This window comes from Lepidochelys olivacea, assembly GCF_965140295.1.
Source record: "Lepidochelys olivacea isolate rLepOli2 genome assembly, chromosome: 2".
NCBI classification, from domain to species: Eukaryota; Metazoa; Chordata; order Testudines; family Cheloniidae; genus Lepidochelys; species Lepidochelys olivacea.
This window is the reverse complement of record NC_140412.1, coordinates 43,967,039-43,994,919: the sequence shown is the minus strand read 5'-3', so window position 1 is coordinate 43,994,919 and position 27,881 is coordinate 43,967,039. Positions and strand designations below refer to the sequence as shown.

The 27,881-nt window shown below is 41.4% G+C and overlaps 1 protein-coding gene across 2 annotated transcripts in view; it reads left to right on the top strand.

Annotated features, from left to right (window-relative positions):
* Window positions 1–27,881, top strand: part of ESRP1 (epithelial splicing regulatory protein 1) — a 60,646-nt gene that overhangs the window by 5,825 nt on the left and 26,940 nt on the right. Inside the window, exons 4-12 of one of the 2 annotated variants that reach the window (XM_084618556.1) lie at window positions 3,165–3,279; window positions 11,699–11,797; window positions 11,885–11,939; window positions 15,578–15,688; window positions 15,802–15,934; window positions 16,054–16,096; window positions 18,475–18,776; window positions 21,011–21,229; window positions 26,341–26,527. In XM_084618556.1, the coding sequence (XP_084474682.1) occupies window positions 3,165–3,279; window positions 11,699–11,797; window positions 11,885–11,939; window positions 15,578–15,688; window positions 15,802–15,934; window positions 16,054–16,096; window positions 18,475–18,776; window positions 21,011–21,229; window positions 26,341–26,527 (1,264 nt within the window). Of the gene's footprint in view, window positions 1–3,164; window positions 3,280–11,698; window positions 11,798–11,884; window positions 11,940–15,577; window positions 15,689–15,801; window positions 15,935–16,053; window positions 16,097–18,474; window positions 18,777–21,010; window positions 21,230–26,340; window positions 26,540–27,881 lie in introns of both variants that reach the window. The other variant, XM_084618555.1, reaches the window with a different exon arrangement.

The window sequence follows — 27,881 nt, the reverse complement described above, 5'->3', positions numbered from 1 at the left end:
GATTTGGGGGGGGCGGCACGAGGGATTGCCTCTTTTCTATGTATTTGTGCAGTGTCTAGAACAATAGACATTCAGTGTTGGCTAGGGTCTTCAGTTGCTATTTCAATACAAATAGCTGGTAATTTGAAATCTGCTCTGCACTGATTATAGATTAAACCAAACAGACAAGCCTGTGACATTCTGTAGTTTTCTTGTGGATAACAAAATGTTGAGATTAAACCCTAAGTGTAAACTAAAACCAAGACTTGAAAAATCATTAGCTGTTTTTGAGGGCCTCAGTTTTGGGTGTCCAATATGAGCTACTTCCAGGCCCTGACTTTGAGTGGTTGTTATGACATAGGCAGGTAAGGTTTACACTAAATGATTAAGAACAGAGGTTGAGGGGACGGGGGACTGAAGTGTCATGAAACCACAACTGGGAAATACCAAAGTTGGACTATCTGCGTAAGAATTTGTGGGGGTGGGATGACACTTATGAAATAAAAGTTCAGTTTTTACATTTTAAAATAAGAGAGCCAGAGTAGCAGAAAAGAACCTGCAGTTCGGAACTTCTGTAATAGAGAAAAATGCAGCTACTCTGGCTGTAGAGCTGGGGCTAGGTTTAAGCACACTAAGCAATTGCTTAGGGCCCCGAGCAGCTCAAGGGGGGCCCACTATTCACTTTTTATTATGCATTTTGAGGGGGGTGGAGGGACAGAATATTCCTGCTTAGGGCCCCAGTGGGCTAGTACACACTTTGTCTGGCTGTAGCAGTCAAGTACACATAGAGCAGTGGTTCCCAAACTTGTTCCGCCACACGTGCAGGGAAAGCCCCTGGCGGGCCGGACCGGTTCGTTTACCTGCCGCTTCCGCAGGTTCGGCTGATCACGGCTCCCAGTGGCTGCGGTTTGCTGCTCCAGGCCAATGGGAGCTGCTGGAAGCGGCGTGGGCCGAGGGACTTACTGGCAGCCGCTTCAAGCAGCTCCATTGGCCTGGAGCAGCGAACCGCGGCCACTGGGAGCCGCGATCGGCCGAATCTGCGGACGTGGCAGGTAAACAAACCGGCTCGGCCCGCCAGGGGTTTTCACCGCACAAGCGGCGGAACAAGTTTGGGAACCACTGCCATAGATAATAAAAATCATTGATGTGTGGGGCTCTTCCTGCCCTCCCCTGCTGGTGGGGTTGGTACAAGAAAATAACATTCTAACATCTGTGCTGATCTTGCACTTAAATGCAAAATTTCTGAAAATAGATGCAATTTGCATCACTAACATAATACCTATCAATATTCCAAAGCCAAACCCCAACTTCTTAGTGTCTAAAATCCTTCCAACAGCACCTCCCCCCCTGCACACACACATACATACACCCTCTCATCCCAAAACACAATACCCCAAGACACAAATTGGCCACTAAATTGTGGATGCAAGGATCTTGTTTTGCTGACTTTTGGAAAAGAAGCATTATCTCATGAACAGCTGAACTAGACATGGAAGCTTATGGCTGTAGGAAATACTGACTTTTCAGCCGGATACAAATAAGGACTTTTACGTGTGGACACCATTCCATACTAATTAACTCAAGACATTTCCTGTTCCAAAACTTAATAGCTTTCAATGAACTTTAAAATATATATATATATATATATATTTCTTACAAGGAAGTTCCTAAATATCCATCGTCCTCCACAACTCAGACTCTTCACTTCTGTACTTCTGCCAAACACCATATCCATGCAATCACAATCCTCTAGATACATTTGATTTCAGTTAAACTGTAGCAGAGTTAATTTTGTCAGATTTGCAAACAATACCTTGGAACTTTGAATGAATCAAACATCATAGATACATCTTTAGAAAAGCTACTCCTTTATTATCAGATAGTTGTATTGTTTTTTTAAAAAAACATCACTGCCATTGCACCCCATTCTCTTATTCAATCTCTCATGTGTTATAGTTTAAATATGTAATTGGTGATGCTATCCACACAATAGTCTCTCTCATGTACATGTGACAACCTACTTTTGTTCTGCCTGTTACTAATCAGTCTCCTCTAGGATGACTTCAAACTTTCCAAACCTCTAAGAAAGCTGCCTTTTTTAATCAACCCAATGTATTTTTTAAAAAAAAAAAAAAGCTTCCTCTTTCCCCCAAATGTGAAATTTCTCCATACACAGAAAAAAATAAAATAAAATTTGCCTGAAGTAAAAGGAGTAGCAATAATCAGTAATGCACCAGTGACAGGCTTCAGGAATCTGACTTCCCCTTTCCAGGCCACCCCCGTTGCTAACCTTAATAGAATCACACAATTAGGAAAAAGGGTTAGAGTGGAATATACAGCATATACTTCTATTCCTGGAAGATTATGAGATGTTAAACTTTAAAACATGACACTGCTATGTATTAAAAATACGTTGTAGGTTATTTTTAGAGGTTATCCCGCATTCATTTTCTTTCCCTTTGTGCAATTGGGTGCCTGCCTTTATACCTTGTACGACAGGATGAAGAATTAAACAAAACTATTTAAGAGTTTGAGTATGTGGCATACGTAGTGTTAGGGTATAATGGCTTTTATTGGCACTTACGTGAGATTAGCTGTACACACTCTTAGCTTTGCTACTCATTAGTAATGCATCCATCACAAGCACATGCTGACAAAACCTTTACACCACATCACACTACACGTTGTCTGTATTACAAAATAGCCAAAACAACTGTTTGAAGTGTGATTATACTTTGCAAATAGAATCTGTGACTTCCCTTCATTGAATATGCTGTCTATAAAATTAAAATGTCTTCTGCAAGTTTGTTTGGACTCTGTAAATCGAGCCGTGACCCCTCTGGTTCAATAGGTATGGTGTTGTAATAGTATCCATTTGCTCTCCCACAGTTGTATTGAATCCATAGTATTAGTAGTAATAAAAAGCAGCAATAACCTTCCCTTTTGGCAGTAAAGGAAGCAAATATTCTTGACTATATCAAGGGAACAGACTTACTGAGTAAGAAAGATTCATAACAACATTTAAGTCACTGAAAGAAGAGCCTTGTAAAAATATGTGCTATGATATACTCAGGTGAGTGTGGCTATTTTTTACTTGAAAACTGTTTGGTTGCAAAGTATGAAAACTCAAGAGAACATAGACTGGATTCACCTTAGTTTACAGTCACTACTGTGTCCTCTTACAGAATATCTTATTGCCTGAATGCTTCTACTCCTTTTTTGACTTGCGGAAAGAGTTCAAGAAATGTTTCCCTGACTCCTCTGATGTTGACAAACTGGACGCTGCTGCCATGACAGAATGTATCCTTTTTTTAAAATCATAACTTGAATTATAATAGCAGCCTAGTACTTCTAGAAACACAGCCCAGGAGCATAGGAGTGTTCATAATGCTTGTTTAGAAATATTATAATTTAGTAAATATTATTGAGTCATTAACGGGTTTCCTACTAATGCTTCTGTCTCTGGTAGCTATGCAAAAATTTGTGGGACCTTGCAAAAGCTTTGAACAGTCTATAGAAGATTTTGAAACTGAAGTTTGTCCTTTCTCTCTTCTTTACCTCTGAATTTTGCCATATTAACAATCACTGCCTTAGTTTTCTATTTAATGTCAAGTTTTGGTAAACCTTGACTCCTAGTTACTAAAACACTTGAAGGGAGACACTGAGATAAAATTTGCATGTTGATAGCGTGCATTTAAAATGCTTCCAATTTTCATAGCATTTTTTCAGCCTTGTTTGGCAGATATTAGATCATGGATGTTGTGGGAGCTCAGTTTTAATTTCTGGAACATTTATTTCTGAAGCTATTATGCTATTCAACCTTTGAATAGTACATGGGGTTGCTTTCAATACCTGAGGTATCCAAACACATGATGCTTCATGTAAACGCTGCACAGTATACCTTCTAACATGCAACTAGACTAGGAATCCTGTCTCTTCACTGTATTCTCTCCTTCTCTAGTATGGAGAGGGCATCCAATGGCTAAAAAAGCTTTTCAGAAACTCTTCTCAAGTAGTCAGTAACCCAGTTAAATATGGCTCTTAAAAAAATCTTTGCTGCGTTATTCTCAGTCTGCACTGGAGACAATTCATAGCAACTGAAACTCACCTCCAAAAATGTCTGCTGGCTAGACTCTTCCTCCCGCCTCCCTGATGGCTAGTGTCTTGCCTCTTAGGTCTGCACACATCCCTGTTTTGTAACTCAGAAGTAGAAAACCCTTGACTTCTCAAATGACACCACCAAAGGGAGCCTGCAAAGACTGGCTGGCCAGGAGGGATATGAATTTAAAATACTCTTCTCAGTTTTCAAAGCTAAAATAAATATTGGTGAGAAACAGTTGGACTGGGTTACACTCCATATGTAAACACCTGTTGTACATGTACAGTGATTACCATTAAAGCTGGCATCTGCCACACAGTGACATCTGAGATAGTAAAGCCTAAATAAAAATAGTAAATAACTGCAGTTTTTTGCATGTGACTATGTAGCAACAGTGCATAAAATAGTTGTTGTGTCAATGTTTTAACAGTGGAATCCAAAGCTTGAAAGTAGCTTCAGATGTCGGAGCAGTGTAACTCCCTTTTCCACTCAGGGAGATGTGCCTTTTTTATCTCACTACCCTAAAATACGTGTGTGTAGATTTGTTAATATAAGGTGTATCTGCCATTTATTAAGCTCTTCTACACAGTCCAGGAGGGGGTAATGGTGTCTTTTTACTACTGTTGTCTGCAAACATGCAATGAACTTCTTAGAAAACATAAGAAAAGTCCCTGCTTCAAAGAGCTTACAGTCTAAAGTTTATCTATCGCAGAATCCCTGAACAATAAACTACTTGTGTTTTTAACAAAGAAATTGAAAGAGACTGCACTGGTGAGAATGTTTTATCCATTCAATGGGAAATGAGGTCTGATGTACCTCTTTCCTCTAATCTCTGGGTAGCAGAGATTCTGACCAACCACAGGAGGGTCAAATGTTCAGTGATTCAAATAGTATAGTACTGACCAATACACAAGGGCATTCTTGGTATTGGGAGGGCAATGATGAATCTTATATTGAGAATTTGACCAGATAATTTCCATGGCCATTGGCCTCTAAATGTCGCTTAGACCCACTCTGAGCGGGGTTAGATGGCATGGTGCTTACAACTCCAGTGACTGCCTGAAGCTTAGCTTAGGACTATATGTACCCTACATGCTGTTACGTGCAGATATGTTGCATGCCCCTTAGCATGGGTATAAATAGTAGTGTAGATGGTAAGGCACTTAAGCAAATAGAGTAAAGAAACATCAGAACCTTAGGGTATATACTCTACATGCCCAAGCAGTGCATCCCCTATCTACACTGCTATTTTTAGCACTGTTGTGTCCCACTGTTGGAGCCTTTCCCTACCACAGTGAAAGGCTCTGGCAAGGGTGAGGCAGTGGGGAAAGGTTCCAGCAATGGGAAGCTGCTGGAGCCTTTCCCTGCTGTCCCCCACCGGAGCCTTTCTCTGGTGCTGCATGTAGCTACGCCACAGTGCAGGTGCAGCCTGCTTTTCACTGCCGCATCTAGTTACACATACCCTACGTGCCACTGCCCGTGTAGACAAGGTCTATATTGTAGCTCCCATTGCTTCTACCGCCAATGGCGCTTCAACAAAATACCCTAGTGTAGACCTGAGTTCTGAACTGGATAGACTAGTTAATTGCACACCTCTCTGAAAACATATAATTTTAGTGATTGGTTTTATTTGTGGCTTTTAGTTTTCTTTCTGGTTCCAGATTATTTGACTGATTTGTAGGTCTGTTTACCTTGGTGACTTCTCATTGTAAACCTGTTTGGTTTATGTGAAATGGTTAAAATATTCACTGTCTCTTCTAAGTTTGATTGGATAATGGATTTTGTTCTCATGATGGGTTTTGGTTTGGTTCATGTGGCTTCTTAATTACTGTTACAGCGTGGCTTGTTTCATAGACTGCCAATTTTTGTCAGACTGGGATAGTATTTCTGTATTCTTAAAGGAGTGGTAGAAACTGGTAAAAATGTCAAGCAGAAGATCATTTCCTGATGTTGGGTGAAGCACTGTGTAAGTGGCTTGCTTGCTTATGACACCAATATCATTAATTGGTGGTCTGTAACGATGTGCAAAATATTTGCAATAAACTATTAAGCTACTTCTCTGTTCGCATTACCAACTTAAACAGTCCCATTTCACTGGAAAAAAATTACTACATTAGGCACTTTCTTTCAAATATGAGTGAATTTTGTAGTGACGGCGGTAGGCAGACTCTGAATGAAAGGTAACTCAAACTTGAAATAGGCATTTAAGGGAAAAGTCAGACCTGCAGAGTATGAAGTCACTTGAAAAGAAACTTAAAAAATATTGCATACTCTTGCAGAATTTCAACAGTCCCTCTGCTCTTAAAGCAACTAAGTATCTTCCAAGTCGAGAGGGCACAAGGTCTGAATCTAACGTGAAACTTCGTGAAAGTCAAATTCTCTGTTGCCTTGTATGCTGACTGCAGAATAGGGAGGCAATATGGCTAATGGATAAACAACTTGCTTGGACTTCAGAAGACCTGGCTTGTATTCCTGGTTCTGCCACTGGCCTGATGGGTGACACTGAGTAAGTCATTTTGCCTTTCTGCACCTCAATTTTCCCATCTGTAAAATGGGGATAATTCTTCTTTGAGAGGAGATTTGACATCTGTGGAAGAAAAAAAAAGTAAGAGTGAAGTAGTATTACTATATAAAATGCTACCAAATCAGAAAGTTAATGTTATGCATTCATTCTCACTAGTGTAAGTGACTGTACAAAGTGCAGGATCATGGACAATCTAGCCATGTGTGTGACCTGTATTGCACATCTGAGCGTGTGTGTGTATTTGTTCTCTTTTCAGCTAACCATAAGTAGCCCCCGGCACAGAATGTTAAATAACAGTATATTATGCTTGATCATGTATTTTGTGCGGGGGGGCAACCTCTTGTAAAAAAAAAGAGTACAGCGTTTTTAAACTGAATTAATAATGGGGTACCTTATTTTGCTTTTAGAGAGGATTTATAACCAATTTCATCAGCTAAAACTACCTCAATCTATGGTAAGAAAGGGATTCTAGTTTCAAGAATTAGTCCATCCTGTCAAAGCACTCTTTCTCCCGCCACTCCTCCAGTGGAAATCATAAATAGTGTGTTTGGTTTTGTTGTAAAGGCTGCTGGGATGCTAAAGAAGGGAAATAGTGGTCTAAAAGGTGCCACCTCTAATTTAGGGAATTGAGGAAGAACTTATGCTACCTAACTAAGAATCTTCTTTTTGATGAGAGGTCTCCTCTGCTATCTTTGTTATGGAATCAAGCAATTTTTTTTCTGTTTAAGTTTGTGGCAAACCTTGTTTTCTTGGCATGACCTAAGAGTGAAAGTAATGTGAAAGTAACAAGAAAATAATCGCCACAGAAAAGCTACTGGAGAAACAAGTACATTCCTGCTAAGAAAAGAGTTGTGGTTATTCAGGAAATTATGTTCAACTCGTGTGCAAATATACAGAAGGCCAGGGAGTGTTCATTTTGCACCTCTGTACCTCCCTAATTCACAGCACTTCTTGATTTGCAGAGCTTGCTGAGCCAGTTTTCACTGTTGTGAATGCCCTTAGAGTGGAATGAATAAAGCTTGCATGACTATTACTAGATCAGTCTCCAGAAGACTCATCCTCCTTTCCCTCAAGATCAGGCATGCAGAAGCCATTAAATGGAAAGTAAGCAGAGGATATAATTGGAGCAAGAATAGCTGTCTGTCTTCTTTCTGGGCTTAGTCGGAGGAGGACTGTCTTAATGAGGAATATATATTGAAGGGTAAACAGTCTAATACCCTGAAGAAAGTACTCCTGATCTTCTGTTGTTGCTCTGTGTTGTGTGTGTGTGTGTGTGTGTGTATACTACTCCTTCCCCCCCCCCATCATGAATTGGAACATGCTGGAAAGCAAAATGGCAAAAAATAGTGTCTATCAGGAAGGATGTAAAAAGCATTACACTGAGCACAACTATAACTCAGCACTCAAAGGTTTTCATTTTAACTTAATCCCTTCACCTATGTAAATTATCTATTATTCATATTTATTTTTGTGGTGCCTAGGGATCACCCAAGATTAGGGCCCCATAGTGCTAGTCAGTCTTTTTCATTTGGCTTAAAATGTTAATGTCCACGTCGAGATTGGTGATCCAATTAATTGTTTCAGGTGACATGGAATGGATAGCGGAGACCGTGCCAATTGAAAGAATTTTGGGGTCCTGTGCACTATGGGAATGGAGCTGGGGGCCACCTGCGTGGAGTTGTGACCTGGCATGTGGAGTCACAGTGCCACTCAAGTTTGGCCTGGCTGCCTTTCTGTCGGGGAGGGAGCAGCTGGGCCAAATTTGAGGCAATGGTAGTGTGACCTAGTGTGCAGAGTTACAGCTCCACTCATTTCTGCTATCCTCTCCTCCCCCACCACCACCACCACCCCTTATGATTGGTGGGGCCCCTGGGCTAGTGCCCAGAGAGTACATGTACCTCTGGAAGATCATTGTGTGTGTGACATTGGTAAGTCATTCCATAGTTGGATGTCTGTTTCTGCTGTCACAAATAGTGTCTCAATCACTGTTCGTGGAGAAGGTCAGTACATCTGCCATGTGATATGCGGGAGAGGTTCAAAGTGGACCATGTTTCTGTGGAAGTGAAAAGGGAGGTGTTGGGGGGTGGGGGTTGTTTGTTTTTTGAAACACGGGCATCCTTCTGCCTTGCTTGCCATTAGTTTTTGGGGAAACCCTAAATCTTCAAGCTCTTGCACTGCAAGCGAAAGAAGTTTTCTGGAAGTTAAGTTAGAATCTTGGTATGTTATTTAGGTCTTTGTGCATTGAAAGATCCTTGTTCCCTCAAATGTAATGGCTTTTTTGAAGAACTCTCATGTTGAGACAAATTTGGGGTGGGTGAATATGTGCCAGGATTGAAAGCCATGGGGGATAAGCTAAGGGAGAAGGGGAATGAGAGGAGGGAGGCCATATGCGGCGAGTGTGGAATGAGACTGGGGGATGGTAGGGAAAGAAACTATCTGTACAAATGGGCCTAAGGTAGAATGCTTGAAGTGACTCTCCCTCAAAGCTACAGAAGGAGTTGGTGTTGGAGCTGGGAAGTAAAATTCAGGAGTTCCAGGCTCCCAGTCTTGTACTTACACAATACAACATCTAAGACTATAAATGTACCTATGGGTTGTAAATAGATCCTATATCTACACAGGTATTGTTTGTAGGATTTAATTATTTTGGACTTCTTTGTGTCCACAGTGAGAAGTCTTAAAACTTTCTTTAAACTTCCTCTTCCTAATCTATTTCCATAGAAGAGAATATTTCTGTATAACATTCTGAGAGAAACTAGCCAAATTCACAACATGAAATTATACTCTTGACCTATTCATTTTTTTTTTTAATTACTGTTTACAAAGTCTTCCCCTGAAAACATTAAAAACTTTTTCTAAAGTAAAAGAAAACAATGCTTGGAAATCACTGCTACATGCAAATAGTCATACACGCTTTTCTGGCTACATCTGAATCTGTTTTTATTCAGAGCAGGGTGGGGTTTGTTTTTTGTTTTGTTTTTTTTAGTTTCCAACAGCCTTTTTAATATGTGCACAGTGATCCATTTCTTTCTTACCCAGGCTTGTAAAAAAACTGCTCTCGGGTAAGAAGGAGCAAAAATGAGAGAGATCCCAATTACTCTCTCTAATGTTGACCACATTTTTCTCTCAACTCCTGCTAATACAAATAAAACGCATAATTTAGCTAAACTGATTCCTTGTGTCTCAACACTTGATGACAAAGGCTGTGTTGGCTCTTGGAATATTTCCTAAAACAATGTTTGCTTCAACTAAAAAAGCCACTTTGAATTTTTTGTGGTCCCCCCCCTCCCCCCCACACACACACACACTGGGGGAGAGTAAACATGTAAGAGTGTGTGGGGGGAGGGGTGGAATTGCTTTGTTCACACGCTAAGTGGAAAGAATTAGTGATTTTTTTTTTTTTAAAATTTTATTATTTCCCCCCTCTCTGTTTGGGGAGGAATGGTAGTCTAGACGGGAAACAATCCTGAAGTTAGGCCTAGTACTACAAGGTAATGGTACATGGCACAAAATGAGGTGACATGAGGAATTCTAGAATAAAGAAATAAATATTGGAGATAACTCTTAAACTGATTTATTTTTTTTTTTTTTTTTAAAAAAAGCCTTTCCCCAAATAATATAACACTTAATAAATAAACTTCTAAATTGGACACTTGGATAGAAAAAAGTCTAGAAAAATATGTTGAATACAGCTAGCTTAGAAAAAGTGAGTGTAATTAATGAGAATATTAATTAAAAATTTAATGAGAAATACTCTTCATGAGTGTGGATTTTTTATTTTTCTATTTTAACAAATTTCAGTTTCTTTCAAGTTGTAGTGGTCAGGGCCTCACTTAATCAAAGCCATAACTTCAACTGATGTGGAGATATTGAAATGTCTTGTATATTGTTGTATCAGTTTGTAAATCAGACTGTGGTCAAGCAACAAAAAACACCCTTAATAGAGTTAAGCCCTGCATTGCTGTGCCAGTTCCACAGCACTTCCTAAGGGATTGTCTTCACTGCAGAGTTCACTCAAGATGTAACCTGAGTGTTGTCCCTTACTCAAGTCCCATCGTCACACACAAACCCTTAATGCAAGAGTGGTGATACGTCCGCCAGCCCAAGTTAACAGCACCAGGGGGTGTAAGCTATAGCCTGAGTGAGCACAACTCAATCGCTAACGCAATAGCTCTGCAGCTGAAGTGTTATTTTGCAGGAGACTTTCTGTCTGCGTAGGATCACCACGTTCCCAAACAAAGGTATTGATGCTGACGGAAGCTTTTTTCCATTAATATAGCTGCACCTACGCCTGAGATTATGTCAGCATAGCTATGTCAGTTAGGGGTGTGTTTTACTTTTGTTTTTGTTTCACGTTCCTGACATATGTAAGTACAGACCTAGCTGCCTCTTACCTGAGATGAGAGGCATTCACTTGAGTTAATTCTGCAGTGAAGACATACCTAATCCAATTCTGGTACCTCTCTTGAATGTTTGTGCCTTCCTTTAGATCAGTGGCTCTCAACTGTCCAGACTGCTCTACTGAGTTGTATCCAAGCAGGAAGTGATATGCTAGATCCAAGGAGAGGAGCAAATTGTGAGAGATGCCATGTAATCTATATTAGGAAGTACTTAGCAACCTCTTTTTTTAGTTTTTATAAGCATCTAGTCGTTGTTTTAATTTGCCTTTTCCCTTCCCGCAGAAAGAGAGGTTTTAATCCATGTGGAGCATTTCCCGTGGGGATTACAATTGCTATGGTGAGATTTAAGAGGGGACTCCAATCTATTCTGAATGCAGGAAGGTCTTCGACTTTCATTAAATTCTACCAAATAACTTACACTTGTTATGGGAGCTCTTTTAGCATCTCTGCTGTGCTGTCATCAAATGCTTCCTAAAGTGATCTGGTGTTCTGGGAGGTGACAGTGGTTGGGGGAGGGTGTTTGAACTGTCAAGATAACTAAATCATGAACAAGAACATAGATGTACTATTTTAAGTGTAAATTGACTGTGTCAAGGATACCATGAAAGCTTGTTGGCCCATGTGCAGGGTGGGGAATTCTCTGTTCAGTTATAAATTCATTTACTCCATGACTGTTGACTTAACTTCAATTTACAGATTTAAATCTTGAAAAGAGCAGTCCAGCATGGCATTTTGGAGCATCTCAAGTGGAAGATATGGGGAATATTATTTTAACACTAATTTCTGAAGTATACAGTAAGCAATAGTAGTAAACGTGGGTTTGGCTTTTTATTTTATTTCTCCAAAATGTTGGAGAGAAATAATTTCTGCCGTGTTTTGTAGATCACAGATTTGCAGATCCAGAAAGAGTGAACTATAAATTTGAAAGTGGTACCTGGTAAGTGAAGTGTGTGTTTGTTTATTTTTAAGTGCTACAGCTAAAGCATAAGTCCAAAACCTGACCTACACTTAAAATTTCTGTACTTAGCTACACTTGCAAGTGGTCTTTGTATTTTTTTTTTTAATGTCTTCTCTTTTGCTGGGAAGTTGCTTTGAAAAAAAATTTAATAGGTTGCTTAACTGATAGGAGGGGTTGTAAAACGGAAGCATATGCTGAGTATCTATCCTATGCTGGACTTTAACGGTATTGGTTAAAAGCTGCTACTATCTCCTGAGTTGTGTTAATAATTATCACTGATGATGGTGAACACACTGTCCTATTAAACAAAGATAAATAAGTTCTTGTTAATAACCCTATTGACTTTTGGCTTTGTTTCAAGTGATGATGGGGGAAAAAATATTGGCTCAATGTATCTTCATGTGTCCAAGACCGTACGAAAAGCCATGTAGAATTTTTCTAATAAATTTTAAAGAAGTGTCTTTTAAAATATGTTTAGTAATGACAGCACAGTTTATGCAATTGCCGTGGTACCAATTATGAAGCAAACTTCTTAATCTCACTCATCTCTTTTTAGCATATAAGATGATTCTTCTCAATGGTATTACTAGATGCTTTCTAAGCAGTGCCTGCAACAGAGATTAGTGTCAGAATTGGTCTTATTTAGAATCTTCGTGAATGATCTGGAAGAGGGAGTAAACAGTGTGGTCATAATAATCACAGGTGCTACTGGTATTTGCAGCTCTTTCTAGCTCAGTAAAGCAAGGGAAATACTATGATCTAAAAAGATCATAAATAATGGCAGAAAATAATAAAATTCATCTAGTAAAATCTATTTAATGGGAGGGAGAAATCTGGACTGCAACAATGAAATCTGGGAATGACAGCAGGCAGCAGGTTAGATAGGAGTTTGCAATGGAATACAAGAGTAAAAGAGTTAATGCAATGTTGAGCTATCTGCATAGAGGCATATTCTTTGAAGGGTTAAGCATTTTGTATTCTGAAATATCAAACTTTGTGCTCTTCCTGTAGACTCCTGCTCATCTTCTAGTCTGTAAAATGGAATTTCCTCTATGCGCATCAACTTTAAATGAGTCCAGTAAATGGTTGAAATGGACTCCTCAGATCAAAACAGTCTTTTCACAAAATCAAAATTCTACCTATTTTTTTGAGTCTATAAAATGAGTCTGCCTTGATTGCTGCTGTGTAACGTTTGACTCAGATAGGTGCTTGGATGTGATGCACAGGAGTGTTAGTGAATAACAGAGCTATTTCTGGGTCCTAGTCACCTGACGTGGGCCAGAGTTTCAAAAAGATTAATTTAATACCCTGTTGCATGATTCAGATCAGTATTCAATAACTCTGTTATCTATTGAGTTAATAGTTAATCATAGAATATTAGGGTCTGAATGGACCTCAGGAGATCTAGTTCAACCCCCTGCTCAAAGCAGGACCAATTCCCAACTAAATCATCCCAGCCAGGGCTTTGTCAAGCCTGACCTTAAAACCCTCCAAGGAAGGAGATTACACCTTCTCCCTAGGTAACCCATTCCAGTGTTTCACCACCCTCCTAATGAAAAAGTTTTTCCTAATATCCAGCCTAAACCTCCCCCACTGCAACTTGAGACCATTACTCTTTGTTCTGTCATTTGGTACCACTGAGAACTATCTAGATCCATCCTCTTTGGAACCCCCTTTCAGGTAGTTGAAAGCAGCTATCAAATCCCCCCTCATTCTTCTCTTCTGCAGACTTAAACAATCCCAGTTCCCTCAGCCTCTCCTCATAAGTCATGTACTCCAGCCCCCTAATCGCTTTTGTTGCCCTCTGCTGGACTCTTTCCAATTTTTCCACATCCTTGTTGTAGTGTGGGGTCCAAAATTGGACACAGTACTCCAGATGAGGCCTCACCAATGCTGATTAGAGGGGAATGATCACGTCCCTCGATCTGCTGGCAATGCTCCTACTTATACAGCCCAAAATGCCATTAGCCTTCTTGGCAACCTTCTGACTCATGTACAGCTTCTTGTCCACTGTAACCCCAGGTCCTTTTCTGCAGAACTGCTGTCTAGCCGCTCTGGGATGCAGGCTCTGGGAGGGAGTTTGGGTGCTGGAGGGGTTCCGAATTGTGGCGGGGGTTAAGGCGCGAGAGAAGCCTCGGGGTGCAGATCAGGGGGAGATAGGGTGAGAGACAGAAGAGTGACCATGTTCAGGAGGCTAATTTCCCATAATGAAACATCTCATCCAAAACTAAGCCACATGATGCAATTCTCAAGCCAGCAGCACAACTGTCCATGACTCCTCCAGGAAGCTAAATTATAGCCATGGCAACTGGATTTTTTTTGTCATGTCCAGTCAAATATAGAGGATAATTGGGGGACTTTATACTCTGTAAATTCACTGCTGTAGAATTTGCTGCAAAATCAGCCCTTTGCTGCAGAACTATGCTCCAGTAAAATAATCTTTTTTAACTATACTTTCTCGTCATTTTGATTACGAGCAAAACTTCCCAACATGAACGGCATGTAAACAATGCAGTGCTGCCTGCCTTAAAGGTGAGAGGACAAGTAAATCTCCAGCCTTAATGCAAAAGTAATCTTAAAAAGGTAAAGGAAATGGAAGCCAGTTGATAGGGCTAAAAGTCTCTCACTGACTTATTTTCTGAAAGTCACGTTGATCACATATCCTTAGATTGGCTTTTGCATCTTGTTTTGTGTGGGGCCTTTGGAGGAAGAAGATGACAAATTTATAGCCCTTGACCAATTTATAGCTTCCCTGGGTGTTGCAGACTCCCTGCTGATTACTATCCAGCTGTGTGGGGCTGAGTTAGTCCTGTGCTGAGCCACCATTGTGACCTCTAGCCACAACATGGGTGGTGGCTGAACGACATGTGAGGTAGCATGATAGTGGCCTGAGCAAGGGACTTGAATTCTAAGCTCTTTGGGCAGGAACTGTCTTTGTTCAGTTTGTACAGTGCTGAGCTCAGTGGGGTCCTCCTGGCTCATGACAAGGGTCCCCAGGCGTGACCACAATATAAATAATAATCCCTGTGCAGATACTAACTTCCTTTGTGGTCCTGGACAAGTGGGATATCCTGTTTTTTTTTAATTTTCTCATCTGAAAAAATGGGAATAGTACTTCCGCACTGGATGGTGCAATTTAATTGTTTGCTCTAGTAGAGAACTGCATAAAAGCAAAGCATTGGGATGGGGTGGGGAGCACCTGGAAAAGACACATACAACTATAATGGAGATGAGACACTGGGGAGCAAAAGAGACAGACCAAGAGAGGGGGAAGTGGGAAAGAGACTGCTTAATTAATCCATGCGTTCTGTGTTTCTGCCAACAAAGAATAGGTGTAAAGGTGAAAGAATGAGAGGAAAAGGGAGGGGGAGTAGAGAATAGTAAACAGAAATAAGGGAAAATGACACTGGGATGGATGGAATGAGCCAGATAAAGGAAAACACACTTATGACTCTTATATTTGCAATCTTCCCACTTGAGTGAACGTCCTCAATCCTTGTCTGACAAACGTTGAACATGAGTTTAAGCTTATGAATAAATTACAGTTATGCTTGCTGTCTGTGTGGTAGATATTGAGGATGGGGAAACTTCAGTGTGTGTTTGTGCTTTATCTGAAGCAGTAAGATGGAACTCGTAGATGATAACACCATAATCAGAGCAAGAGGCTTACCATGGCAGTCATCTGACCAGGACATCGCAAGATTCTTCAAAGGCCTTAATATTGCCAAGTTAGTTACCAGCAATATATACATTTATGGCTTTGCAAGACGGAAACGGTGCGTGCTCTGCTTCAGTGATTCACTCCTGTGCCTCCTTTTTCCTTGTCTTGACTCTTTTTAAGGGGAGGTGCTGCACTTTGTCTCAATGCACAAGGAAGGAGGAATGGGGAAGCTCTCATCAGGTTTGTAAGTGAAGAACATAGGGATTTAGCACTACAAAGACACAAGCACCACATGGGGAATCGGTACATTGAGGTATGCTGTAGCAATGGTTGTTTTTTGTTTTTTTAATCTCTTTGATAGGACTACCATGCCACATATAACTGTGTTCTGTTTTTTTTGTTTTGTTTTGTTTTTCCCCCTTCTTTCCCAAGGTGTACAAGGCAACAGGTGAAGATTTCCTTAAAATTGCAGGAGGTAATCCACTTTTTCTTTTGTGGGTGGAGATGGGATTCTGTTCCAATAAACACCTGTAACTTAGTTTCAAATTACGAAGTGTTTCTATTGAACGTGATCTCTGAATTGGCTCATAGAATGCGTAGGTAATGTGCTGAGATTGCTACCTACTCTGCTGATCATTACTGTCTTACAGTTTACGTTCTTCTTTCCTTCACCCCCACCTTTATGCATATCGATGAATTGCAATAAAAACAGTAAGGTCTCTGGTACAGGGACTGTCTTCATTCTGTGTATACAGTGCTTGGCAATGGGGCTCTGATCCCTGAGGAGCTACTGTGACATAAATTCAATATGTTCTCTTCCTTTCAAGGAGTCAGTCAGTTAAGGATCTTACCAGACTTGTTCCTGAATTTCATTTGGTACATAATTTTCCTGGGGGCCATGACTTCCATGTAATCAATTACTGAAAAACATAACTTGAATTCTTTCAGAACAGTGATATAAATCTGTTCTACTTGTTCTCTGTTGTATACAAATTTGTGTGTGAAAGCAAATGAGTTTCAAAATATAAATTGTATTTATTAGGGATGAAACTGGTTTTTATTAAACAACTTAAACTTTTCCTGTATCCTAAAATGATCTTCCTTCCAAGGGAAAGTTGATCACCAAATACTGGAAGGGTGCAAAAGTGTTTTGTAAACCCTCACACCATCTTCTCTCTCAACTCCTCTCTTGCCCACCTGGTCTTAACTGAAGGGGTTGGATAAGGCCCAACAAGCTGCCACCCACATCTGCATTGTTGGGTCTCGTTCTCAGGGGCCAGACAAGCTTGGTATAGGAGTGACCTGCTTCTCTGTTCCCTGCAGGCTTCAGTAACCTAGTACTTATAAGCAGCAGATACCAATACTCTGAAACTTTAAAGGCGACCTAGAAGGGGAGCGTGTGGCTGAGAGGGTTGGTGATGGAATGTAGTGGTGCCTTTGACTTCTAGGAGTATGGCTAAACTAGAAGAGGTATGGGTGATTGGCGTGTGTGTGTCTTCTAAAGTTTGGCTTTAAACATCTTTGTCCTCCCTCCCCCCTTTTTTAATCCTGGTCTAAACATAAAGTAGGTCACTAGATGGACCCGATTTACAATCTGTTTCTTGATTGACTCTGCTGTCCATTTTCCAGAAAACCACCACTGTGGGCAACTACAGTAGAGACAAAGGACAGAGTAGGCATGAAAACTGACTCACCTGAACCTTGGTGAGGGTCCCTGGGAGGCAGTGCAGATACACTTGTGCTTATGCTTGCACTTCACTTCTATGGCTATTGAGCTAGGTTGAACTTGGGTCTACATGATGGTCAGTCTGGCATATCTTAAACACACAGGCACACCCATCCCTAAAATTGGATATGTCAGTGGTTTGCTCAGTGGCCCTCTTCTCCCCAATCCTAGCAGTAGAGGATGGGATTTTCAAAAGCACCTAAATGCATGGGCTGTCAGTGGGGCTTGTGATCCTTAGTCACTTAGGTACTTATGAAAACTCCACCCACAAGGTGTTTGGTTTTTTTTAATAATATTGACAAGCAATGGCAAACAGATGGATCTTGCATTTCACCCTGTGAAAGTGATAAGATTTGTGGCTATCTGTATGTGCAGCAAAGTATTGTACTAGTTGTTCTGAGGTTGACTGGGGGATATTACACAATCTATGACTTGATTATTTCATAGCTCACTCTGGAGAGCTGACGTGTCTTGGGAAGAGAGAACCAAGTTTTGGGTTAAGAATACAAATTGACACCCTTCCAACTGGCTGTAGATAGGATGCCTTTGATCACTTTACTGATTTTACTCTGGAATTACATTGGAAACCTAAGCAGTGCTGATAGACTCCCATCTAGTTACTGAAGGCAAAACTGGCAAGCTTCTAAAGGTGACAATTGTATCAAAGTGGAACAGAAATCCTGAACCTTCCTAAATGCACTTTTTTGCTGGTAGTTCCCAGGCCATTGTCTGGGAGAGTTGGTGTCTGAAACAACATTTCAGAAATAGGTATTTAAAAGTAAGGCTTGGAATGCACCAGAGAAGTCATTCCAGGAGCATCTGTGCTACCATGTGAGAGACTAGTGCTTGCTAACTGGGCATAGACTCAATGTTGTAAATGCAGCCTTCTTTTCCCCTTGGGTGAGGGTGCATCTCTCATTTAAGCAATCAAAGGAGCGGCATTCTAGGCTTCAAAGGGAGGAGTGTCCCATATAATGACATTTCTGGCTTTCCAGGTGGCTTTTGGGTGGGGAGAAGCCATGTGAATTTCAATTCTGCACCCTAGGTGCAAACAATCCATACAGGTAGGGGGTTGCTGTCTTACATATCTGTGGTGTCTCGACTTGGATTTTGTGGTTTTGTTAAAGGTACTTCCAATGAAGCAGCTCAGTTTTTATCGAAAGAAAATCAGGTGATTGTCCGGATGCGAGGTCTTCCTTTCAATGCAACGACAGAAGAAGTGCTGGCGTTTTTTGGCCAGCACTGCCCTGTAACAGGAGGAAAGGAAGGAATCCTGTTTGTCACATACCCTGACAACAGGCCAACAGGAGATGCCTTTGTGTTGTTTGCTTGTGAGGAATATGCACAAAATGCACTAAAAAAACATAAGGACTTGCTGGGTAAAAGGTACATTGAACTCTTCAGGAGCACGGCAGCAGAGGTTCAGCAGGTAGAGTGAAAACTTCCAAATGTCTTGGGCTCTTCTAATCAAAAAACCAGTCAGGAGGACACTGGTTGGGGTGTGGTTGGGGTCTTGAGGAATTGCTTTGTATCTGCGTGGGAGGAGAGGAGTTTGACCTCTAAGAGTGGTCGAGGTCAGAAAATGTTCCTTGTGAAGCCTTTCATAATCAAGAGTTCTGATCCCTGTTTGTATGCATGGTCAATCCGCTCACTCTAGCAACTGTATTTTTATTTAAACTGCGTTTTTTCCTCCTGCTAGCTATGCAGGCAGCATAATTAAAGAATATCAACAGGACCACTTACTAAGTTCTGACCAGTCATACCTGGGCAAGCCTATTGCACATGCAGGGTTTGCACAGGCCCAGTGGAAGGCCTCATTTGGCTTGCAGAACCTCTACTGGAGGTGATGCAGATGGCGGCGCTCAGGCTGATTTCAGGGGGTTGGCAATTACAATAAGAACATCTAAATTGAGTACACTTGATCTGGAATCACTGGGACACACAAGTAGAGCTTCACAATCCCACTTCTCATCTTTTGAGTTGACCTGCATTTGAAGATTGTCTCACGAACCGCTAGGTATCTAACAAATCCTGTAAAGTATCATCAGAAGGCTGAGATCTTCTGCTTTCCAGTGCTATATAACATTAAATGGTAGTCCTGGTAAATTTAATCTGGAGTTGACTAAATTCTGGAAAACAAACCACCACCAACCAGTAAAACCCCTTGTTTTCTGAGAGTTCAAATTTTCCATCTTAATTGCTTAACATTAGCTTCTGTCTAACGATGACTAACTTGTTAGAGGCCAGGTCACTGTAACTTATTGCAAGTTGCATGGTTCATTTTGGCTTCATAGCAGCATGTCTGTGTCAGCTGCTATCATGCTGCCTAATCATGTTGGTATTAGTACATTCTAGGAAAATCTAGACAACTGTCCTTGGCAGAGCAATCCTTAAAGGAGAGGAAAGAATATTGTGCTTTCTGTTACCAAAAGTGGTGGAGATTCAGCTCTCCCTCCTGTCCCTGGCTGGGGTAAAAGTAGTTCCACACCGCTCTCCCTCTTTATCTTATACTGTGTGAGCTCCCCCTCTGTTTCAGTCTGCGTTAATCTCTGCAGCGAGACACAGATTGTGAGGACAGCAGTAGAAGGGGGCAATGTACTCTGGGATATCTTGTCAAGGAAATAGGACCAGCCAAACCAGTTACAGAAACTGAGAGTCCTCTCCATGCTGCAAACAGTATGTTGAACTGGCTACCAGCAGTCAATCATGTGCCAGTCTTGGTCACAGAGACTTGTTACACTGGACAAATGATGAGGAAACTTTCCACCACTGCACGAGTACACATGCTGCTCAGCTGATTGGTACTAACAGTGGAAATGCTAGTATAGCCTGACCCTTTGTCATTTCTGCCCTCTTGTCTCACGCACAAGTTTTGAGCAAACCTGGATTTTTCATAGATCTGGAGTTTGACTCTTTCTATAGAGCCTTGTCAGTGCAAACAGATGAAAACATGCGTAATACTGCTATATGCATAGATGTTTTACACAGATGTGATCAAAGGAAATGATTGAATATTCACATAACTCTGGTAGGCAGGGTTCTTACTGTTTAAACTAGAAACAATACATCTTAAGTGTAACATGATCTTTTTGGCCAAATATAATTACTTTTAGCTGACAGATGGTGTTGCTGCATGGGCTACTTCTGTCATTAAATAATGGCTTACACTGTACCATAGCATGTGAAACAAAGATCTTCTAGTTTCAGGTCTATTCTCTTCCTCCTCCTTGACAGTGTAGTCTTGTGTCTTGGTTAACAGCTGCTGCTTTTGTCATCTAGGCTGGATGCATTTTATTGGAAACAACTCTTCTATGACCATATAAAGTGCTTTGGGATCCTACAGGATGAAAAGCATTATAGAAATGTAACTTACATAATTAGTAAGTTGCTGCTTTGATACATCTCCTGGTACAGAGCACTGCAACTTGCAGTCTGGTCAAAAACAAACCAAGATGACATTTTCAAATAAAGCCACCGAAAGACTTCAGACTTATTCAGAACTTATAAATTCAAGCTGTATTTTATCCTTGATTAAAATCTAGTGCCTAGATGACTTACCTTCTAAGTATTGCACAAGTTGACTATAATTTACAAAAATTCCATCTACATTCAGTTCAGTAGAACAAGCTTGAGGTCTCACCATTTCTTTTTGTTTTTGTGCAGGTGCTGAACAGGTACTCTTCTACACCTCTCGTTCCCCTTGCAGCTCCCCCTATCCTTCCTGTGTTACCTCAGCAATTCATGCCTCCGACCAATGTCAGAGACTGCATACGTCTGCGTGGTCTTCCCTATGCTGCCACTATAGAGGACATTTTGGAATTCTTGGGGGAGTTTTCTGCAGATATTCGGACCCATGGGGTTCACATGGTATTAAATCATCAGGTAGGTAGACAACAGGAGAATACAAGTCATGGTTGCCAGTGTGCTACTCACCACATATATGCTAGTGGAAAAGCAGGGAAGCAGCCTTGATAAAGCCCCTAAATGCACAAAAGTGAGACCGCTACTGATTCTGTCCTCCAAGAGTGTAATGAAAATAATCAATAGTTTTTCACAGAACCTAGCTGCTTCAAGGCATTATATTTTTCTAATACTGGACCCAGTGTAGCCAACCAATTGCTAACAGGATCAACCAAAAACTTGGTATGGTTATCCGTAAATGTATGTAGAATTATTTCCATTGTCTGTGAATAGGTAATGTTGCACATGGGGTTTTGAAAGCAGGATGTGTTGGGCTGTATATGGTGAAACATACAACACCACACTGAAAAGATTAAAAACATTTCAGCTCTTTTCCTTGATGATTGTAGGTGAGGTAGTGGGGGTGAGGAATCTCTTTTTGTGGGGTTGTGATTAAAAAACAAACAAATACATTAATGTAGTGTCTCTATCTTGTGGACATAAACACATTATTAAAATCTTTAGAATTTACTTGCCATTTTCTGCATCACATTCAAGTAACTAAGTATTTGAAATTTAATCTCTCACAACCTACCAAAATCTCATTTAAAATTATTATAAAGGCAAGTTCATATTTGTAACTTGGTTAAAAAGCATATCTGTCACATGCTCATGTAACATCTTTTAATGGGGCACACGCAAAGGGACAAGCATGTGTGTTGCTATTTGGTGATTCTGTTAGGGTATCACATTGTGTACCCTATATATAGGCTTGGCAGAATTCATTTGTTTTTTTTAATTTAGATGGATAATATCAATATTAATTTTTAAGCATTATGTCTGTCTATTTAAATTTTCACAGTTGTGGGAAATTATGGGTGGTGTCAAAAGTTCAGAGGGTGTCAGATAACTAATGATAGTCGATATTGAGATTCAAAAAGTTAGAGCTTTATAACCGCTAAAACACAATTATCAATGTCATATGTCAAAACATATCAAGTAAATATCCCTAAATCAAATGTTAAATTCTCAAGCAGCATTTTTCTTAATTTGGCGGTCTATAAATTTCTATTGTAATGATGGAAATATTTTTTTTTGGTCTGTTTGTATGTGTATGGTGAAATAAACACTTACCAATAAAATCTAATACTTCCAAGCCTACAGATATAATTAGAAATCTGCAAAAAATATTTCCTCTTTTCCATGGGATTGCAGATTAAACTGTTCCATTTACCCAACCAAAATATACAAATTGATACTTAATTCCGTACTCAACAAATCTTTAAACTCATATCGAAATCCTTAGAAACCTGATAACTGACCACTCTGAACTAGCAATTTTAATCTATCAATTGTTCCCATTCTCCCATGGCTTTTGATATGGGTATGGTTAAAATTTTGTCATGATTGCTTTTAGTAAAAGTCACAAATGCATCGTGGACAATAAACGAAAATTCATGGAAGCCGAAGACCTGTCTAACTTTTACTAAAAATAATGAGGGGGGACTGATTGCAGGGGAGGGAGGGGGAATGACTGAAGCCGGAGGGGAGGGGAGGATATGAACCTGGGCCCTGCTGAGGAAGGTGGGGAGGGTTCCCACTGCCTCAGCAGCTGACAGCTCTATGGCTCCGGCTTCAGAGTTCCAGGTCTCTCTCTCTCTCTCCTCCCCCTCCCCTCCCCCGCCCCCATCACCTGCAGCAGCTTGGCACTTCAGGAGGGGGCCCCAGCCCCAGGGCTGAAGTGGAAAATGTCACAGAGGTCTCTGAAAGTCACAGAATCCGTGACCTCCATGACATAATTTTATCCTTTGATATGGGGTTAATGTTATGTTTGACTTAATCCATGAAGGCCTGGTCTACTCTAGACAATTAAGTCAATTTAAATCCACACTCTTTGAGCAGCATAGTTAAGCCAACCTAACCCCACCAGTGTTGACAGCCCTAGGTCAACAGAACAATTCTTCTGTTGGCCTACTTACCACTTTTCGGGAAGGTGGATTATCTACACCAATGGGACAACCCCTCCCATTGGTGTAGATAGTATCTACACTGAAGTGCTGCAACGGCGCAGCTGTGCCGTGTAGCATTTAAAGTTCAGACAGTCTCTAAGTAAAAAAGCTGATATTCAACAACATGAGTTTCATCTGAAGCTTGTCCCTTCAATCTGTCTCACGTGTTCAAACTGTGTGTCTGATGTCTTGTAAATTACTCTGGACATGAACCATAATCTGTTATGACGACAACACATACACTATCCATGCTCAAATTATCTTGGACTGGTGTTTTGCCATGCTTGTCCCATTCTCTTTGGTTTTCTTCCTGGCCTGTGACATTCTTAAAACTCACTACACTGCGTGCTCTACTAACAAGAAGAAGACAGTCCTTGCACCAAGACTCTTGCAGTCCACTTCAGACACTGACAGTACAGTCTAGATATGTGAGACACATGTTCCAAACTTGGACCACTTGCTCTATGGTGAGTGGCTGAAAGGTGTCACAAAAGTGTGGGTTTTTTAAGGAAGGAGGCAATTGTGCAAATGCAGCCATCTCTTCAGGGACTTTAAACCTGAGACTTTTATCACTCCAGTACAGACCTCTACCACTTGGGCTCAAGGATTAACTAAATTGGCTGGACTGCCAATTCAAAGACTGATTTTAAATGTCCAGAGACGGTCCAGGAATAAATTAAATGCATAATTTGTCAACACAGCATGAGTGCCTGTGAGGAAAATGTTGGTGAAGAGATCTGCTGTCTTGCCATCTGTTGCTCTCCTTGCGTCCAACGCAGCATGTAGTGGTAGACGGGAATCCTGCCACAACTGCAGTGTGGGAGCAGAGCTCCTGCTCCAGTGTAAGGATTTGTCTGTACATTGTCTATTCAGGAATACTCTAGATTTAGACAAGAGCTTGAGTGGGTTTAGCTGCCCTAGTGACCCCTTCTGCAGGGGAAGGAGAAAGTTCTTTATTGCAGTACAGCCTGTGGTTATGACCATGGTTCATCTCCACTCTTCCTACATATCACAGAGATAAGCTCTGCGTAGGGCCTGAATTCCCTCCTGTTCAACCTCCCCAAATCCTAGCCCCTGCATAACTGAGCTGCACCAGTTCATTACATGTTGGGCTCTCTACACCTGGTAGGCAGGGTTGGCATTTTCCTCTTGCAGAACCTTCCAACTGAGGAGTTGAGCTTCACCAATGCTGGTGAATTCAACTGCACAATACCCATGTTAAGGGTTGCTGATCACCCTGATTATACCGATGGGGGTATTCAATGTGACAGAGGAGATTAAACTTCTTTTCCAAAGTCACTGGTAGTGTCCATCTCTTGGTATGCTCATATGTTATGAAGGTCCATGTCTTGTAAGCTTGGCCATTTGCAATTTAAAAGCAGCAGTAGCTTGCAAAGGCGCACACATACTTGCTTCTGCCTCAATAAGTAACAGACACTGGCTATGTTGGGAAAAGCTTTCTATGATTGCAGCCTGATGTAGATTAATGGGTTTCTTTTGCAGTGTTGTAGCCTTGTTAGTCCCAGGATATTAGAGAGAGAGAAGTTGGTCCAATAAAAGATATTACCTCACCCACCTCGTTTCTCTAATAGATTAAAGGCATCATTCAAAACTGCTGCCACAGTGCACATGAGAGAGGTTAAAGTTTTTTGTCGTGCTTGAATTGTATGGGGGCCTTGTGAAATAATGTTAGCATTTAAATGTCAAGCTAAGCACTGAAATTAATCAATGCCTCACCAACTTGAATACAATCACACCTTTGCTGTCGTCATTGCTTTTTGTCTCCAGGACACTGTTCGTCTTTATATAGGGAAATGTGCTCTCTGAACAGAGGACTAAAGTTCTTAGGCCTTATCTACTCTGGAAAGGTGTTTTTTCTGTGTGTTGTTTTTTCGTTCAGTGTAACCTAAGACATGCGTTTAAACCAATAATTCTACAACTATAAACCATCCCATGCTGTACCCTCCTCCCCATTAGGGCACTCTTCTGATATAAGAGTGGCTTTTTTGGGGTTCAGCTTAGGTCCCTTCCCAAGCAACATAAGCATAAACGGGGGAAAAAAAGGTCTTCTAAATTCTTATTTTTACCAAAGCTATACTTGGAGCTAACATGGCATTTTTATTCTCTATTCTGAGCCATAAAAATAGTCAGGCTATACTATAGATAACAGCTTTACCTAAATATTCAAAACAAATAACAGTAGAAGGCTGACAAATATTGATGTAATGGACAATGGGCAGATCAGCATTGAGTCAGCAGTGTGCCCTTGCTGCCAAGAAGGCCAATGGCATTTTGGGATGTATAAGTAGGGGCATAGCCAGCAGATCGAGGGACGTGATCGTTCCCCTCTATTCGACATTGGTGAGGCCTCATCTGGAGTACTGTGTCCAGTTTTGGGCCCCACACTACAAGAAGGATGTGGATAAATTGGAGAGAGTCCAGCGAAGGGCAACAAAAATGATTAGGGGTCTGGAACACATGACTTATGAGGAGAGGCTGAGGGAACTGGGATTGTTTAGTCTGCAGAAGAGAAGAATGAGGGGGGATTTGATAGCTGCTTTCAACTGCCTGAGAGGTGGTTCCAGAGAGGATGGTTCTAGACTATTCTCAGTGGTAGAATATGACAGGACAAGGAGTAATGGTCTCAAGTTGCAGTGGGGGAGGTTTAGGTTGGATATTAGGAAAAACTTTTTCACTAAGAGGGTGGTGAAACACTGGAATGCATTACCTAGGGAGGTGGTAGAATCTCCTTCCTTAGAAGTTTTTAAGGTCCGGCTTGACAAAGCCCTGGCTGGGATGATTTAATTGGGGATTGGTCCTGCTTTGAGCAGGGGGTTGGACTAGATGACCTCCTGAGGTCCCTTCCAACCCTGATATTCTATGATTCTATGATCATGGGCCCAGGCAGTAGTGAGAATGTAAGTATATTAGAACCGTTGATTGGTGCAGTCATTGGGGTGGTAATGGCCAAATAGTCTTTGTAAAAGATGCTGCTAACATTGCAAGTGACTCCTGTTTTGGCACCACATGAGTATTTGTATTGGAACTATAGATTTGCTCTTGTTCTTTTTCTTGGTTTTTCAGGGCCGTCCATCAGGAGATGCCTTTATCCAGATGAAATCTGCAGACCGAGCATTTCTGGCTGCACAGAAGTGTCATAAGAAGACCATGAAGGACAGATACATTGAAGTCTTTCAGTGTTCTGCAGAGGAGATGAACTTTGTATTAATGGGGGGCACTTTAAATCGAAATGGCTTGTCCCCACCACCATGTAAGTTACCATGTAAGTTTTGCATGGTTCGTGGCACTACTCTGCGCTGTGCGCTGGTAGGTGTTGGAGCTTCTCTCTCTCTCCCCAGTTCTTTGTAAGGTATATTAAATGGGGGTGGTATTGCAAGGCTTTTCCATCTGAAATCAGCAGTAGCCTGTGATCGTTTTTCTTTTGGTTGTGGATTACTATGACTGAAGAATTACTTTCAAATTATACTCTTGCTTTTCCACAGACGAACTTGTTTTCTGCAACTTAACTTGCTCTGGACAAGCAATGACTCTGAAAAGAAACTTTGCCACCTAGAGCCGAATAAAAAATTAAATATGAATTAGTTTATCACTGTGTCTGTGGACTCCATGCCCCTCCCTCTCTTTTAAAGGCTAATTCTTGCAACCACTGGTAATGCTTTTTTCTGAGTCTAAACACAAATATTCTACCTGTTGAACAGCTGCTAACCCCTGGACTCTTCCCTGGACATCCAAAATGCACGGTGTTAAGGCTGCTGGTGTGTGAGTGAAATATATATTTAGACATGCAGCTAAGCTAGCCAAATAGCTTGGTGGATCAGAAAACAGTGCTTTTGCTTCAAGCTGTGCTCCTTACTGGCTATGAGTCATTTGGAAAAATGGGATTTTATCTAATATTTGGGAGAAAACAGTTTAAAGGCGCAGGGGTTGACTTAATCTGTTTAAAGTAAAATTACTTTGAACCCATGGGAAAATAATACTTTGCTTCAAAGATCACAGATGGCAGGATAATTGAGGTACGATCCTCCTATTTATTCAGAAGAAATGAAATATTCTAAATCCAGCCAGGTTGGTTATGACCAGTGCTGTTTGTTTACCTGTTGGTTCCTTGGTAGCCCATAGAGCAGGGGTCGGCAACCTATGGCACTGTGGGCCGGTGGCCGGGACCCCGGCAGATAGTAACTGGGCCAGCGGCCGGGACCCCGGCAGGCAACAGCGTGCCATTAAAAATCCTGGCAGCCCTGGCCCGCTCTTCTCCACCCCTCTTCCCCCTCCCCCCACCCCGCCACTGGAGCAGGGTGAAGAAGTTTGGTCTTGCCAGCTGCTGCTGCAGGGCAGGCAAGGTCCCCCCATCTCTTCCGTGGGCGTGCTGGGTTCCTGCCCCTCCTCCTCTCCCTCCCTGCCACCGATCAGCTGATGGCCCTTGCAAGGGAGGGGGAGAAGTGGAGCCGCAGCACGCTCGCTGCTCTGGGGAGGAGGTAGAGAAGAGGTGGGGATGGGGCCTTGAGAAAGGGGGGGTGGAATAAGGGCATATCCTCTCCAGCCCCCGGCTGTGAGCCGCCCTGGACAGGGGGCTGGGAGCAACCCCAGGACCCTAGCCCACACCC